The following is a 17249-nucleotide window of genomic DNA, read 5'->3' as shown; positions in this document are numbered from 1 at the left end:
AGAGTGAGTGGCGAGTGGCGGAGAGGCAGGAGTTTCTTTCTTTCTTTCTTTCTTTCTTTCTTTCTTTCTTTCTTTCTTTCTTTCTTTCTTTCTTTCTTTTTTTGGTTAAGGCAGGAGTTTCTTAAGGCAGGAAGTCTCAGCTCTGGGGCACAGTGGAAACCCCAGGGCGCTATTAATAGAACTGATGCACTGATCTTGCCCCAACCAAAAGTGTAAGGAGGTCCTAGAGCCTGAAAGTGGTCCTTGGGAATTCTTAAAAGGGTGTCAAGGTGATTCTAATGAGCAACCAGGATTGTGAACTGGAACTTGAGGCAGGTCTAGAAAGAGAATGAGGCAGCAATTAGCTGGCTGCTACCCTGCGTGTACCAGGGCTGGAATGCTCCCACGGGCTTTGATTCCATAGGCTCCCTCCATGTGGAGTCTTAGAGTTTACACTGATGAGCAACTCCAACCTTTTGCTGCTGCTCCAATCATGATACCGAAACCCCAGGCCACAACCAGGCTGTGAGGGCCAACGCTGTGGTTGTGATCTGGAAGGAAGCAGGTTCCTAGGCTCAGAGCAGGCAACGGGAAGTGAAAGAGTGAGCCTTGTGCCTGCAAATCCTGCTTCTATCACAGATACAGTACTGAATGCTGGTGGTCAGGCAGAACAAGGCTCCTAGTCAGGGAAACATGCCTGAGCCCCCATCCAAGATGCTGGGTCCTTCCTCTCATTCTGAGACATGCCTGCCTTGCCCAGTGGGCGGTGGGCTGAATGGGTTTAGCTCCTAGTGGCCACTCCCGCTGCTAACACGTCTTTCCTTAGCACCCTGAAGCCTTTCTACTCTTCAGAGGAGAGCATGGAGCTGATGGATATCAGCATACATGCTATTATTTCTCTCCAACCCCCAGGGGAAGACAACGAGTCTATTAAGGTAGGTTCCTCAGGGAGGCCTCCTTGTTTTCTGGGTCAGAATCCAGAAGTTTAAATTGGCATAGGTAGGCTCCACTTTCCCAAACCACCGACAACACAGCAATTTGGAGCAGCTCTGTTAGTAAGTATGAGCTAATGCTAGCTGCTATAAGAGGTAAAAACTTGAAACCTCAATGGTGTAACTAGATCATCTACGCCAAGCCCAGTGGTCAGTGGGGTGTGTATACGTGAAGATGCATCCTGAATTTGTTGGGGACCCCAGTCTGATAGAGACCTCAGTATTTCCAGTAAATGATTTCAAAGGAATCTGGATATGAGGGATAAGAACATATGCAGAAGATTCATGTACCACTTTGCCTTCCTCCCATGAGCAACAACACATTCCTATAGCATCTCATCTCATCCCCTAAAGACACCTGCAGAGCACTGATAAGTGGCTATAAGAGCCTTTCATGGCTGCACACTTCTCTCTCTCTCTCTCTCTCTCTCTCTCTCTCTCTCTCTCTCTCTCTCTCTCCTCCTTTCTCTCTCAGACCCTGTATGCAAATGCCCTGAGTTCCCTGAAGCAGCTGATGGAAGGCCTCCTGCAGAGGCAGCTGGACCCCAAGGGACTGCAAGAGACCGTGCACGTGAGTTACTTGGCAGAGGGATAAAGAGACAGAGGTGGCGACCACCCTTGCTGGAGAGTGACAGGATAGCCAGACACTGGGGAATGGCTTGGGGTTTCAGAACTTTAAGTCTATGGCTGTCTGCTTCCATTGCTTCAGGTTTGTGGCAAGACACATCATGACAGAAGGGCAAGGTGGAAATCTGTCCACCGTATGGCTCAAAAGTGGCAGAAAGGGAGGATAGAATCCTGCAAGTGAACATCTCTGTTGACTTCACTTCCCACTAAGCTCCATTTCCCAAAGACGTCATCACTTCCCAGCCATACCACGGGCTGGTGGCCAGGCTTCCAACACACAGTCTTGGGGTGGGGGCATTTCATATATAAGCCTTAACAGCAATGTTCACAGCACTGGGGAAAACAAACAAATAAACAGAAAACCAAACACCTGACATTAGAATGTCCTGTGAGCAACACCTGAGCTGAGGGTTGGTCTGTGTTTAGGGCATCTGTGTGGAACTAGGCCCAGCACAAACTTTCAAGTGCTGTTCTTGAGAGGATGCTGGAGATCTCCCACTCTGGCCACAGCTCAACTCCCTTCATGGTAGAGGGTGAGAAGAAAGTGTCTAGAACCACGGAAGTCAGATTCTGAGTGGGAGGGACCATGGCATGAAAGCTGGCTAGGGTGGAGCTGGCTGTCGCCAGGATGTTAACACTGCTCCTATGTCCTGGGATCTCTACACAGCTCCTGGAGAAGTGGATCTTGTCAGAGAAAGAATGGGAGCGGGAGAAAGCCATGACCCTCCATCTCCATCTCATGCAGATCTACGTTCAAAGTATCGGTGTCTGTGTGAGTCCTGGTACACCTGTCCCACTGCTTAATCACTCTAGGATGCTCCCACTGCCTCCCACTCCAGGATGTTCCCACTTCCTGTCACTCTAAGATGCTCCCACTTCCTGTCACTCTAGGATGCTCCCACTGTTGCCACTCTAGGATGCTCCCACTGTTGCCACTCTAGGATGCTCCCACTGTTGCCAGTCTAGGATGCTCCCACTGATGGCCACTCCAGGATGTTCCCACTGCCTGTCACTCTAGGATGCTCCCACTGTTGCCAGTCTAGGATGCTACCACTGCCCGCCACTCTAGGACGCATCCACAGAAAAGTTCCTCATTCTATTCAGAGCAGGGAACACCTCTCAGATAAACCCCGTCCCAGGAGTCCCTTTGGAAGAGACCTGGGCTTTGGAGTGGGTGAAGTGGGAGAGGATGGGATCATAGCACAGCATGGATCCAGGTTTTGTGGTACCCAAGGCACATGCAGTTGTAGTTAGGTGTTTTTTTGGTTTTGTTTTGTTTCTGTTTTTGTTGTTTTTATTCTTTTTACTCTTTGAGGGTCCACCACCCAGCTCCCAAATAGATACACAAATACTTATTTTTGCTTATGAATGCCCGGCTTTAGCTTGGCTTGTTTTTAGCCTGCTTTTCTTAACTTAAATTATCCCATCTATCTTTGGCCTCTGGGATTTAACCTTTCTCTATTTCTGTATATCTTTTCTTTCTTTCTTATTCCATGTCTGGCTGAGTGGCTGTGTGGCTGTGAGATTGTGTGGCTGTGTGACTGTGAGGCTGTGTGGCTGTATGGCTCGGTGGCTGTGAAGCTGTGTGACTGTGTGGCTGTGTGACTGTGTGGCTGTGTGACTGTGACTGTGAGGCTGTGTGACTGTGAGGCTGTGTGACTGTGAGGCTGTGTGGCTGTGTGGCTGTGTGACTGTGTGACTGCATGGTTGCATGGCTGCGTGGCTGGGTGGCTGCGTGGCTGGGTGGCTGGGTGGCTGACCCCTGGCATCCTCTCCTTTATTTGCTCACCCCTTCTCACCTATTTAGTCTCTCTGCCAAGCAGCCCCACCTATACCTTTCCTGCCTAGCTATTGGCCGTTCAGCTCTTTATTAGACCAATCAGGTGTTTTGGGTGGGCAAAGTAACACAGCTTCACAGAGTTAAACAAATTCAACATAAAAGAATGCCACAATCTTTGTATCATTAAACAAATGTTCCACAGCATAAATGAACGTAACACATCTTCAACTAATATCCCACAACATGCAATCGTGATACAACCCTGAACACCACACAGGAAAGATGCCTTCTACCTAGGATGGTAAAATTAATCACTACAGTCATAAAGCAAGCTGAACAAGTATCACCAACATAAGGAGTGTTTTATTGATTAGTGGGCACCCACAGCATGAGATCTTTTTTCTATCTGTGCTGGCTCTGAGCTCTGGCCGTCTTATTCTCAGAGATGGCTGTGGACAGGATAGGAGTATGCCAGGTAGTATATGGTAAGCCACAGAAACACCTAAATGGAGGTGGGGAGGGAGACTCAGCTGAATAACAGAGCCTAGACCCGCGTTACAGGGTATTCAGCATCTTGTACACCCATTATGCCAGCTAGATTCTACCATCAGGGTTTGATAACATTCTCTGAAAAAGGAGGTGGCATAGTTAACTTTACAGACAAGGAACACGAGGGATTGCAGAAGCCCCTTCCAGGTCACTCATTTAGTGAATGGGTTTCGTATTGGAATGTGGAGTCCCATTGTGGGAATCTGGCAGGCGTCTGGAAGACCAGTGCGGTGTATAACAAAGCTGACTGTGGATGATTTCTGAACCACGATTAATTGATTGGCCTCCAAGAGCCCGCTGTGGTACTGAGGCCTCACCCACTCTAGTTCCCCTCTGTGGTGTTCCTGGGTGGCCCTGGCTGTGCATTTGAGGGTGGAGCTCTGAGACCCGTCTCTTGTCTCCCAGATCCCCCTGAAGCTGGGGCAGTTTGGCTTACTAGTTGGGCTCATCGCTCCATGCACCTGTGATGTCCACAGGCGAACCCGCCTGGCCTCAACTGATATCCTGTCCAGCCTGCTAGATCTTCACGGTAGGGAGGAAACAGGGCATGAGGGATGCAGTGGGGTGAAAGCTAGTTTTAGGGGATTGGCCTGCCACAGAGGGAAGCTCATCCCGCTTGCGGGCAGGCAAGAAGACAAGAGTGTGGCCAGCTTAACAAAGGTCATAGACGCTTCCAGAAGAGGCTCTTTGGATGAGGTTGAGTCACAGAGCTGGCAGATACCGAGGGAGGAGCGGTACCGGATAGAACCGGGCTGGAGGGACAGTGGAAACATAGGCTGTGGTGGAAGTGGCGTGTGAGGAAGCCCGTCACGTAGAAACTCAGTGGATGGAGGCCAGAAGGGAAGGGATACGCAGATGCTGGAGGGCAGCTCAGGCTGCTCACTCTCCTGCTGATCACACTCAACCATATTCCCAACAGTGAGCCAGACTTGCTCCTTGTGGGGAGCCACCAAGGAGCAGGAGCTGGAGAAATGTAAGGAGGACCTGCAGGACACAGACATGGACAAGATTTCCAGTGCCTCCTCCAAAATTGCCAAGGTGACGCTGGGCTGTGCCCAGGGTGCCCCACTTCCCTCTGCTGGCTGTGCAGCCAATATTGTCACCCTGGGGGTTCCTTCTCAGCAGCCTTTGGTATGTAAAATAGGACACATCTGTATTGAAATATTTCATAGTGGCTGGGACATTAAGGGCTGACTTCTCCTAGTCCCTAGTGAGTATGGAGAGGACTGTGGGAAAGGTCCAGATTGACCTTTTGCATTGGCAGTCTGGGTTGCTGTTTTATTACTGTGTTTTAATACATGGGCCATGGCTAAGGAAACTCTTATAATAGAAAACATTTCATTGGGAACTTGCTTAGAGTTTCAGAAGCGTAGTCCATTATCATCATGGTGGGGAGCATGGCGGCAGGGGGCACGGCGGCAGACAGATGTGGTGCTGGACAAGTAGCTGAGAGCTAAATCCTGAGCCACAAAAAGAAAAAAAAAAGAGACTGGACCTGGCAAAGGCTTTTGTAAACCCAAAGCCCACCCCCAAAGACATGCTTCCTCCAACAAGGCCACACCTCCTAACCTGTCTAATCCTGTTAAAGAGTTTCACTCCCTGGTGACTAAGAATTCAAATATATGAGGGCCATTCTTATTCAAACCACCATACTGGCATTAGTTCCTGGGCTGCTGGTGGCGCACTGATGGGTAGGAGTGCTCAGAACCATGAAAGCAGGTGTTAAGCCTCGAAGGCATGGGATGTAAAGTCATTTCTGCCTTGGGGGCAAAATCAGCCTTCTTGGTACCAGTGGCCAGAGAGTGCAAGACAGCGCTGTGAAGACAGGAAGGACTTGTATGAGATGCAGGCAGAGTGAGAGGCAGCGATGAGGAGTGAGAGAGGCTGGGTACACTCTGGAAGCCTTGGAAAACTCGTTAGCCTTCTAGGACAAGGGAGTGGAGGGAGGAAGCCTGGAATTCCGTCTGTCTCTGGTCTTAGGTGGTCTGCCCGGAGTTCAACTGCGATGAAGTTGTGACTCTCATCCAGAAGCTCTGTGAGAACATCGGGGCCATGGACCTGCAGCATGACCGGGCCGCTGTCACCTGGATAGGCATCTTCCTCCAGATGCGGGTCAAGGAGCTGGAGGACAAGGTAGCCAAGCCCAGCAGGGGTTGCTTGGGGTTGGGGCGGGGACTGACCAGTGTACACAAGTGTGGGCTGGAGAAGTAGGACCGCTTCCACCCAAACCAGGGGTGCTGAAGAAGATAAAGCAGAGTTCTAGAGTGAGGAAGCTGTTGAATTGCCACTGGCCAGTGAGTAGATGAGGGACCACGGGTGTCAGGATCTTGTTAGAGGGGCATGCAACTGTCGCCGCTGAAGACACCATGAAAATGTAGTAGTAGGAAACTGATGGCTGCTGGAGAAGGTTTGGGGGGTTTCAACTCACCCACCATGCTCCCCAAAAGTGGGGGTGTCCTACAGGGCCCCTGAACTAGTTTTCTTTTCTGTTGCTGAGATAAAGCACACTGACCAAACACAACCTAGGAAAGACATGGGTTAAACTCCTGTACTTCCATTATTCTTACATAGTTCGAGGCACAGCCTAGGAAAGCCACTGCCCTTAGTGGTCTGGGTCTTCCCACCTTGATTAACAATTAAAACACCCCACCACCACACACACAGACCTGCCCATAGTCCAACCTGACCTAGAGAATTCCTTATTAAGATTCTCTTCCCAAGTACCTCTAAGTTGGGTTGATAATTAAAAATAGCCAGCCTCAGTCCCAATACCTCCCTCACCCAGAAGATGCCTATGCCCTCCTCAGGTGGCCGAGATACTGGGTGCCATCCTGGTCCACCTTCCAGTAGTGGACTACCCAGAGGTGAGGCGGCACCTCATTGAAGGCATCCTCCTGCTGGCGCACTACCACCAGGAGATGGTCCTCACGTCGCTCTTGAGGCAGCCGTTGCCCATGGAGAGGTGAGTGCCACGTGTGGAAGGGAGACGTGGCCGTGAGGCTAAAGTCCTGGGCAGTGCCTTGCACTGTGTCTCATGCGGGAAGCACTTGCCTCTGCCAAGCCACTGACCCAGACCCCAGGCTTATCCCATCATCAGGTTGAGCTTGAATCTCATAGATCCTCTCAGGCCCTGGTTGTCCCTTCCAGGACAACATCCACAGAACCTAGGGCATTCTCTCATGACAGCCCTCCTTTGGGGCTCCTCAGATCTGTACCTCTGAGTCTCTGTGACCTTTCAGCCTGTCTCTGTACCTTTCAGAGTGTGTCCCAGGAGGGCAAGGGACTTTTCTAAGTTTCCAAGGGATAGCAGTCCCCTCTTATTTATTTTTATTGTTTGTTTCCGGATATGTGGGTACATACGTCACATGTGTGCGGGTACCCAGAGAGGCCAGAAGACAGTGTCAGAGTCCCTGGAGCTGAAGTTTCAGGTGATTGAGTTCAGGTGAACTGAACTCAGGTCCTCTGCATTCCAGTACCAGCTTCTAAGTGCTTGAGCCAACCTGCCAGGGCCATCTTCCCTCTTTCCCACTTCATCTTTATCGATACTGACAATTCCAGGGTATAGGCAGGGTCTGGCCAGTAAGTTTGCGAAGATACCAGAATTCACTTGGGTGGGGCCCAGAAAGAGGCCACAGTCATTCCCCAGAGCAGCAGGGCTCTGTTGATCGGTGTTGATCAGGGAGATGAGGCTGACTTAGAGTATTTCCCGACAGGCCTCACCTCCACAGCCACAGGGCTGTGTGTGAATCCTCATAGATGTGGTCTGCAGGGTGCACGGGGGAGGGGCGGGCTGTTTGTATTTTGTGATTTTTCTAAAGGTGGTGCTTAGAGGATCAGAGCTGGGTAGGCAGGGCCACCGTACAGTGTACACCTATCAGCTGATACGCCAGTCTTAATGGCTTTCTTGGTGGCAACACCACAGGCTAGCTGTCACTCCCTCCAAATCTGTCTTGGTTAGCTGTCGTGGCTGAACCACAGTGACGCAGAAACTTTTGAGGAACGCAGCAGTTAGCACATGGCTTCCATGGGCCAGAAGCTTGGAAGTGGTTTAGTTGGTCCCCTCATTCTGGGTCACACCAGATGCCACTAAGGTGACACCTTACTGGGTTTCAGATCCCAAAGTCTTGCCAGGGGCATGGTGTGTTGGTAGAATTCAGACAAGTGCTGTAAGCCCTTGTTTTGGACACCTCCATGGCTCTTGTATTTGGTGCTAAGGGGCAGGGTGCGCCCACCTCTGCATCAGCTTCCTAGCGCTATTATCGAGCTACATCACACCCTACCCTGAATTCTCCCGCCCAGGCTCTTGCACCGGCTCTGTGGGTCGGAACACACAGTTTGTCACCTTGTCTGTTTACTGGCTACACTTGTTTGCTTCCACTCTCTAGACTTTTCAAGATTCCTAGGTATCCATGGGTCTCTGTTCCCAGCATGCTGTCAGTCCACAAGGCATTTGCCGACCCAACAGAGCACAGGCTTGGATTTGTGGTCAAGGAGGCTATCTTTTTTCTAATTTAATATTATTTTCATCTTTTAGTTTGTTTGTTTCGATTTGAGACATGTAGCCCAGACTGGCCTCAAACCCTTTATGAAGCTGAAGCTGGCCTTGAACGCCTGATCCTCCTGCCTCTACCTCCCAAGTGAGGGATTACAGGCTTGTGCCACCATGCCTATCTCAAGAAGTCCTTTTTTCAAAGGTAGTTTGGCAGGCCACTTGTCCTCTGGAGCCTTATTCTCCTCTTCTGTGGCATACGGAGAGAAAAAATACCTTCCTGGAATCGGCCCGCAGGTATGAACTGGTGGCCGTGTGTGAGGATTCATTCCCCTCCACTACACCTCTGTCTCTTGTGACCATTCTCCTCCCCAAACTCCTGGAACATATTTTGGGAGGACTATCTGATTAAAAAAAAAATCCCTGCCGGACGGTGGTAGCACACACCTTTAGTCCCAGCACTCGGGAGGCAGAGGCAGGCGGATCTATGTGAGTTCAAGGCCAGCCTGGTCTAGAAAACCTAGTTCCAGGACAGGAACCAAAAGCTACAGAGAAACCCTGTCTCGAAAATAAAAAAAAAAAAAAAAAAAAAAAAATCCCTGCAAACTGCTTGATGCTTCTTTAGGCTCTTAGACATCATTGGCTGTTCCCAGGAAGTCAACAGGTAGGAGGCCTGGTAAAGCCAGGGCCCTGTGAATTTCTCCCTGAAACCCTAGAGAAAGGGAGGGACCAGGCCTGGTTATGCGACCTTTAAAGGCTCTGGTGGTCGCCTAGAATTCAACTGTTTGCACAGGGGTCACCAAGGGGTGGCATAAAGAGTGCTAATCTGTCAGAAGCTCACTACCCTTTTTTCCTTCTTCGGCTAGCCACCTGACAGAGGTGTGGTTGGCCGTGGCAGAGAACGTGCCTTTCGCAAGGACCATGCTCCATGGCTTGCTGGGTCGGCTGCAGTCAAGGTTCACCGCCAGGATAAACGCCACCTCCAAAACCGACATCTGGCGCCTGGCAGCTGTGGACCCTCTGATGGTGAGTGCAGAGGCAGGGGTTGGACTCCCCAGGGAACTCAGGGTAGAATGGACCAGCCCTTCTCCCTGCAGACGCTGTGTACCATACGGCTCCTCATGGAGAAGATGGACCAGGACGACAAGTTCCCAGACCTGTTCCCAGACCTGCTGTACACCTTCCTGTTGCATCTTGGCAGCAGCCATGGACCAGAGGCTGCCTCACCCATCCTGAAGACCTGGAGGCTGGTCCACACAGGGTCCCTGCCCCAGGAGATGACCCTGCAGAGGTGCTGGAGAACAGATGGACTAAAAGGAGGGACCCTGTGCAAGGCAGCAGGCTTGGGCTGAAGCTGCCCTCCAGGTTTTCCCTAGAAGCCAGTGGGCTCCACAAGGCCTTCTGGGAGTGGGTGGGAGTGATTCTACTCACAACCTTTCCCCATGTGTGTCCAGCGTGCTGTAGGCTTCAGAGTGTGGAGACCTCTGTCTCGTGACCCTTCCCCTCAGTTCTCCTCAGCAGCCTTATCCTGGCTCACCTCTCTCCAGGATCACCATCAAATCCATGCAGCTCTTGGTCAAGAGACTCAACAGAGAGCCTCTGGAGCAGGCCTTGGAGGAGCAGTCCGTGTGGTCCCTGTTGGAGAACGGAGGCACCTTCCTAGCGGGAGTGAGCCTGATGGCCAGGTGGGGCCAGGTCTCACCGGGGCTCAAGGGCTCTGCAGAGGCTTAGCCCTGGGCATGGCACGGCTAGGTGTCTCATGCTGATGGATGTCCTGGATTCTGGAGTGGCAGTGGGACTAGGAAATGAGAGACCAGAGAGAGAAGGGCCCCCCAAGGCCACAGGAGATCTCTGAGCATTCTGGTCTGACCATCACAACCCTGAGTATTTAACTGGTACCCTGGCCCCTACCATCAGCTAGCCAGAGATGCTTAAGAGATCTGTCTCAGTTCCCCTTCAAGCTGGCTTCAGGGTAGAGGGTGGGAGCAGGGCCGATAGCCCTCCCCCTGTGCTGTCCTTCTTTTCTCCTCAGGCTGTGCATGCAGAACGCGGAGAGCTACATGCAGAGGCTGGCAGAGCTGATGCTCACGGGCATGGGCTCCGAGGTCCTGAGCTGCTGCGTCAGCAGCACAGCCATCTGTGTGGAAGTGAGGCATCCAGACCTGGGAGGGAGGGAGGGAGGGAGGGAGGGAGGGAGGGAGGGAGGGAGGGAGGGGTGCGAGTGGGTAGTGGGTACTTGTCTCCAGGCTTCCTAGGATGGCACATTATTAGTGTGAAGAGACCATGACCATGGCAATTCTCTTTTGTTGTTGTTGTTGTTGGTTTTTTTTTTTTTTCCAAAACAAGGTTTCTCTGCAGCTTTGGAGCCTGTCCTGGAACTAGCTCTTGTAGACCAGGCTGGCCTCGAACTCACAGAGATCCGAGTGCTGGGATTAAAGGCGTGCACCACCACTGCCCTGCCACGGCAACTCTTATAAACATTCAACTGAGGTGGGGCTTACAGTTTCAGAGGTTCATTCCGTTATCATTATGGCAGCGTGCAGGCAGATGTGTTGCTGGAGGACTAGCTGAGAGTGCTACATCTTGCAGGCAACAGGAAGTCAACTCCAGACTCTAGGCTGTATCCTGAGTATAGGAAACCTCAAAGCCCACCTCCACAGTGACACACTTCCTCCAACAAGGCCCTACCCAGTTCGACAAAGGCACACCTCCTAACAGCGTCCCATGAGGTTATGGGGCCGTTTACATTCAAACTACCACACACATTTCCAGGGCAGGCACCTGGTCTTTGGGGACCTGAGCTTGGGGGACAGATCATGCTCTGTATGGCTCTTCCCTCCTTCACTACACCTGGTCTAATTACATTGTGGGCAAGCAGAGGCTGAGACACAGCCTGTGTCCGCAGGGAACCAGGCAAAAGGAGCTCCTCAGCTTGGACTGAGAGGTGTTTCCCTGGACAGCTAGAGGAGGTGCTCACCTTGCCACAGGAAATCAGGGCTTGTTACTCTATCGTGTGGTGAGAGCATTCATGGAGGCTCAGAGGAGCTGGCCAGGAAACCCTTGGGAGAAGTGTCATTGTATCACATCCAGTCGCCGTAAGAATCAAAGCAGCCCTGGGCAGCAGACAGCAAACCTTGTGTGAGAGGCCTCATAGTTAAGAAGTTTTCCTGACTTGGGGGTCATGGGAGACCTGGTTATTTGTGGGGAGAGAGCCACAGAAAGTATGCACAGTTGGGTTCCCAATAGACACTGACCCTAAAACTAAGCACAATCTCCATGGGTCATTATCCCCTGAGATGTGTCCTCGTACTAAATACGTGAAAATGACCCCAGCTCTGGACTGCGCCCTGGTCACCAAGCTTTTTTGGGCTCATAGATTCCTTCCATGTTTGTGCCTCTGAAAACCATCCAAAATTGTTATGGGAAGAGACGACAGATTGCAGTGGCTGGAAGCTGGGCTAAGGGTCAGGCACTGGGCAGGATGGCAGGAGCAGACACAGAGGCTGAGCCAAAGGGCCTGGTGAGGAGTTTGGATTTTGCCCTGTAGGGTTTGTAACAGGAGGGTGTGGTTATTACTCGCCAACTCTGTTTGCCCTTCCTGGGAGCTCCTCAAGACGTTTAGAGGAACAGAAGAGCTGTGTGGGCTTCAGGGGCCTCAAGGCACTGGACATGGCAGTGAAAACCAGGTTCTGCCCCAGAAGCCACCAACTTGATGTTTAGTTTCCTTTGGGTATCTTTAAAACACTCTCATGAGGCTAGGACACCAGTCTCAGCACCCGATGCACTTATTGTGTAAGCCTGATGACCTGAGTTCAGACCCCAGGACCCCCAGAAAAGCTGAGCATAGAGCTATGACTGAAACCCCAGAGTTGGTGGGGTAAGGGGTGGAGAAGGCACATCCTGGGGATTTACTGGCCAGAGATCCGGGTTCAGGGAGAGACCCTGCAGGCCAGGAGTGGTGGGTGGCACATGCCTTTAATGCCAGCACTCAGAAGTCAGAAGCAGGAGCATGCCTCTGTATGTTCAAGGCCGACCTGATATACAGAGTGAAACCCTGTCTCTAAACAAAACAACAAAAAAATAAGGTGAGGGCAGGAGAGATGGCTCAGTGGTTAAGAGCATTTGGAAGAGCCTGCTCTTCCAAGGGTTCTGAGTTCAATTCCCAGCAACCACATGGTGGCTCACAACCATCTGTAATGAGGTCTGGTGCCCTCTTCTGGCCTGAAGGCATACATACAGATAGACTATTGTATACATAATAAATAAATTTAAAAAAAAAGGTGAAAAGCCACAAATGACGCTACCTTCAGCCTCTGGCCTCTACAGGTGTGTTTGCCTGCAAACTAGTGTGTGCTTGCACACACATAATTAAAAAATACTCAGGTGTTTTTGAGCGTGTGCATGCACATACCACAAATACACACACTTAAAAATACTCAGGTGGCCGGGCGGTGGTGGCTCACGCCTTTAATCCCAGCACTTGGGAGGCAGAGGCAGGCGTATCCCTGTGAGTTCGAGGCCAGCCTGGTCTACAAGAGCTGGTTCTAGGACAGGCTCCAAAGCTACAGAAAAACCTGTCTCAAAACAACAACAACAACAACAAACAAAACACCACAAAATAAACAAAACAATACTCAGGTGTTATTGAGCATGCACACACACATGCATCCCACAGGTTCCCCACTGGCCCAAAGTCTTGACACTCTTAAGTACAGCCCGATGGAGATTCTGTCAACTATCCTTATTCATGCTTCTGCACACTTCTGTTCAGACACCAGTAGGTGAGGGTTTTACCCATGGCAGCTTGGCTGCCATCTTAAGTGAAGAAATTAATTATGAGGTATGCCTGTCTCTACAAGAGGCAGCACTTACCTGTTACTTTCCTACATGGTTCCTTACTGAACGCTACAGCAAGCCTGAGGCAGCTGTACCACCCCCTCTTCTGGATGAGAAGACAGAGGCACTTGGTCCCTCCCTTCCTCTCACAGAGTGGCCATTCTCTGTGTTGCCCCCGACTCCTCTGCCTTGTTGCTGAGTAGCTGGACCTCCACTATGGATAACCGCAACACTCCCTTTTCTAGTTCATGAGCGACCCAGTTCTGCACCAGGAGAAGCTGCTGAGGCCGGTGGTGCTGACGCTGGAGAAGGGTGCAGGGCAGGACAAAGATGAAACCTTGCAGGTGCTCTCTCTGCGTGCCCTGGGCAACATGGCTCTCGGTGCTCCTCGGAAGGTATCAAACGGGCACTGGCTCAGGTGCCAGGGAGGGGCTTGAGGGCTTTGTGGGCACACTCCTCCAGGAAGTGTGGGGTGTAGCTGAGTGATCGGAATTCCTCTAGGTGAAGCAGTATCGAAAACTCCTGCTAGAGAAGTGCCTGGGCTCCCTGCAGGGACAGGCGAGTTGCAGTGTGATGGCTGAAGCCATGGAGGCCCTGACCAAGGTCCTGGCTGAGCTCCGAGAGGGGGACATAGGATCTTCGTTTGAAGCCATCTCTGAACAGTGCAGGGCATTCTTCGACAGCGTGAGTGCAGATAAGAGCTTCCCTCCATATCTGTGTGTCCTCTTGCTTTAAGACAACACCCGAGACTGGAGGATTTATAACGATCTATGCAGCCTGTGGTTCTGGAGTCTGTGGTATCTGAGAGCACGGTGCTTGCTTTTGTTAAGGTGCCTTTTGCTGCGTTGTATTGAGATGGAGTGAGTGCGCTAGCTTGGATCCTTTCTTATTATAAGGCCACCAAGGCCACCGTGAGAGCGCCGCCCTCACAATCTCATGCTGATTCCCTCCAAAGGTCCCACCTACAAACGCCATCTATATATGATTTGGGGGACTAAGCTTCCCACACGTGAACTCTAGGTTGGGGCACATTCAAGTCACAGCACCCTGTTTCACAGCACAAAGAAGAGATGTGTCCGGGGGCAGAACGAGCTGTTTCTCCATGGTGTGGTGTAACGTTCCTTGACTGATCTTGGGGTCCTGTAGCAACCATGCCTTATGCCAAGAGCCAGAGAATCAGCACCTTAGAATTCGAGGGCTCTGGTGCTTCTACCTTACGAGGAAGAGAGCCCAGTCACCCCTTGCAGCTCACATATACTCTCTGGGCTTCTGTGGAGACTGGAGCTGGGCAGGCAACACGGTGCATCCATATTCCATTCGAACCCTCATACACGCCCTTGGGGTGGACCCCCAAGCTAGAGTCATGCCCAGTCTCTTGAGTGCTACATGAGCCCCGAGGAAGGAGGGACTGTCCTGATAAATGGTTCCAGAAAGCTCTGTGGAAACCAAGGCATTGGAAGGGCCCCTGGAGGAAGGCTGGGTTCCTTCCTGGCTTCTTGCCCTCTGCCCACTTGTACCTCTTGGTTTCAGGAGAGCGAGATGATGCGTTTGAAGGCCTTCACCCTCTTCGGGAAGCTGGCGAAGGTGGTTGGGATTTCCAAGAAGCATTTCTTCAAAGGGGAGGTGAAGAGAGGCTGGGTCTCCCTCATGCTGCACTGCCAGGACCCCTGCTCCAGTGTAGCTCAGGTAACACACACCCTCCTCTGTGTCCTATGATCTGGGGCTGCAGTGCCCAAGGGGAAAAGTGCCTTGGTTCTGCTGGCTCAGTGAGCTACTGGATTTTCTCCTCTCACTCCACGTCTGCCCCATCCCTTATGCATGCTGGGATAGAAATCATGCCAGGGACTCCAAAAGGGAGCCTATGAAAGCTAGTGTCTTTATTTCCTTTCCCTCTATTCAGGTACCTGGACTCGGTCCCACTTAAAATTTGTCTTACACTTTCCCTTACAGGTCCCTGTGGGCATCCTCTTTAGGGCTGCTAGGAGTTGAGAGGGCCCAGCTTGGTCTGTCTCATCTTGGGAGTGGGAGGGGGTAGAGTAGGAGGTCTGCCCATCCAAAATGTGCTGTAAGGGTAAAGGTGTTGGCTGGAGGGGCGTGTCAGGGGCACCTGACCTGCAAGGGCTTATCACAGGTCATGAGTGAGCTCCCTGAAGCCTCCAGCCTGGCTTTCCTTTGCTCTAGGGGCCGTCCTGGGGCTGCCTTCTCACTCCGCGGGTGAGATGCTACCCAGCGCCCTGCTTGTTCATGTTTCTCCTGCTGTCTTGTGTCCTGCGTCCCTTCAGGCATGTCTGGCTACCATGTTTCAGTGTGTGCATTTCTGGGGCTGGAAGTCCCTGGAGAGTTCCTTTGGTCACAGCAATGACAGCATCAATGACCAGATGACAGTTTTTCAGACAAACATGTGCTCCGTACTGGTGAGGAGGTCAGGGGGCGGGGGGGCCACAAGGTTGGACTTATGACCCCACATTCACCCAATGGGACAATGCGAGGGTGCCCACATTAACTTTTATAACTGCCACAATCAGAGTAGAGACAAAAGCTAATTTTGACAATAGGATTTATTTAGATCCAGGTAACTAAATTGTGATCAAGCCCAGGAAGTTCCCTGATATTCCCATCGGCCATGCTCCTACGCTCAGGGGCCAAGAGTAGCTGGTATTTTGGACAGCACAGGTTCACAAATACATTCAATAGGCACAACAGAGTCAGATAATGAAACCAAGAGCTAAGGGTCATTACTGGGCCCAGCTACCCTGCTGGGTGGTGCTCTTGCCCGCTATGGCCAAGCACTGACTCATCAGATGGGAGTGTCTGTCCCCATCTCACCCTCGACAATCATGTGGCACTTGTTTTTGCAGGCCCAGAAAAAGCCTGCAATTCTTTGTGGCTTCCTGGTAGAAACAACAATCTTCATGAAGAGCAACTTGTCAAGGATCAGAATCTCTGCCTGTGCCTTGGCAGGTGAGTGGACAGATGTGTTCAGGATAAGGGGAGTCTTGAAGCCCCAGGACTGGATGGAGAGACAAGTGTCTGGGCTGGGCTGAGAACCTAGGTCTGTCTACCTTACAGTACGGGCCTACTAGCTCACAGGGTTCCATGCTTGCTTGAATAAGGGTGCTCACTACCAACTTCAGCCTGACAACACTCGACAGATGTCTTCATAGGTTAACCTGCACCTCTTGCAAGGAGGGAGGCAGAACTGTCTGCTGACCACTCCCTGGTATAAGGAGTACCTCTGTCATTTCAGGAATTATCATGAAGCAGCTGTCTGCCCATTATCTGAAGAAGATGGACCTTGTGGGGCTTCGGAATTGTTAAGTAGCACACTCAGTTATAGAAATTTATGACCGACACTTTGAGACTATGATGGGGAAGAGGGAATAGCTGGACCTTGGGACTGCACGTAGGGAGAGATTCCAGGGCCATTTGGTAGGTGGAGTCCACGCCATCCCCATTCTCAGATACTTCAGCTGCCTCTGCCCCAATCCCACAGCCAAGGTGGTGTCAGAGTACTGACAGGTCTGTGGAGAGTGTGGGAACACTTAGGCCTGTGGTTCCCAGGGGGGTGTCCCTGCTGGTGCCAGCCTGCCTCCCTCTGCAGAGTTCATGTGGTCCTAACCAGGCCTGTTCTTTCCTATTCCCACTCAGCTCTCCAGGACCTACAGCTAGATTCTGATGCTGGGGTCAGGAGGGCGGCCTTGGAGACCCTCAAAGTCCTGGACAACTGCAATCAGCACTGGCTCTTGGCTTCACCCAGAGGACTGCCCTAAGTGGCCCCAATGTAAGGTGTAAACTCTCGTCAGGGTCATGTCTGCCATAGCAAGGCAAATCATTTTGTAGAAAATGATTTCATTTGTAGAAAAAAACAACAACAAAAACCAACTTGATAAAGAATGTGTACCCATCTCTCTTTTCCCTCTGATATTCCTCCATGGCTCTCTGGAGTGCAGGTTCCTGGCTATGTGGACACTGCATCCTAGAGCTGACCTAGGGGCAA

At 51.5% G+C, this 17249-nt stretch overlaps 1 protein-coding gene across 1 annotated transcript in view; it reads left to right on the top strand.

Moving 5' to 3' along the window:
* The window catches only part of Mroh2a (maestro heat like repeat family member 2A), a 27990-nt gene extending 10834 nt beyond the window's left edge, over nucleotides 1-17156 (top strand). The window contains exons 14-31 of the mRNA XM_050163081.1: nucleotides 806-914; nucleotides 1447-1542; nucleotides 2266-2370; nucleotides 4333-4456; nucleotides 4847-4965; nucleotides 5908-6060; nucleotides 6735-6889; nucleotides 9283-9442; nucleotides 9514-9707; nucleotides 9964-10101; nucleotides 10449-10563; nucleotides 13498-13647; nucleotides 13754-13936; nucleotides 14783-14938; nucleotides 15535-15666; nucleotides 16111-16213; nucleotides 16500-16565; nucleotides 16901-17156. Coding sequence (XP_050019038.1) covers nucleotides 806-914; nucleotides 1447-1542; nucleotides 2266-2370; nucleotides 4333-4456; nucleotides 4847-4965; nucleotides 5908-6060; nucleotides 6735-6889; nucleotides 9283-9442; nucleotides 9514-9707; nucleotides 9964-10101; nucleotides 10449-10563; nucleotides 13498-13647; nucleotides 13754-13936; nucleotides 14783-14938; nucleotides 15535-15666; nucleotides 16111-16213; nucleotides 16500-16565; nucleotides 16901-17022 — 2380 coding nt within the window. The 3' untranslated portion in view covers nucleotides 17023-17156. The remainder of the gene's footprint in view (nucleotides 1-805; nucleotides 915-1446; nucleotides 1543-2265; nucleotides 2371-4332; nucleotides 4457-4846; nucleotides 4966-5907; nucleotides 6061-6734; nucleotides 6890-9282; nucleotides 9443-9513; nucleotides 9708-9963; nucleotides 10102-10448; nucleotides 10564-13497; nucleotides 13648-13753; nucleotides 13937-14782; nucleotides 14939-15534; nucleotides 15667-16110; nucleotides 16214-16499; nucleotides 16566-16900) is intronic.
* Nucleotides 17157-17249: the final 93 nt, after the last annotated feature.

Source organism: Alexandromys fortis, unplaced genomic scaffold (genome assembly GCF_014885135.2).
Source record: "Alexandromys fortis isolate MF-2015 unplaced genomic scaffold, M_Fortis_MF-2015_v1.1 scaffold_139, whole genome shotgun sequence".
Lineage (NCBI taxonomy): Eukaryota > Metazoa > Chordata > Mammalia > Rodentia > Cricetidae > Alexandromys > Alexandromys fortis.
Note: the sequence above shows the minus strand (reverse complement) of the source record. Positions and strands in the feature narration are given on the sequence as shown.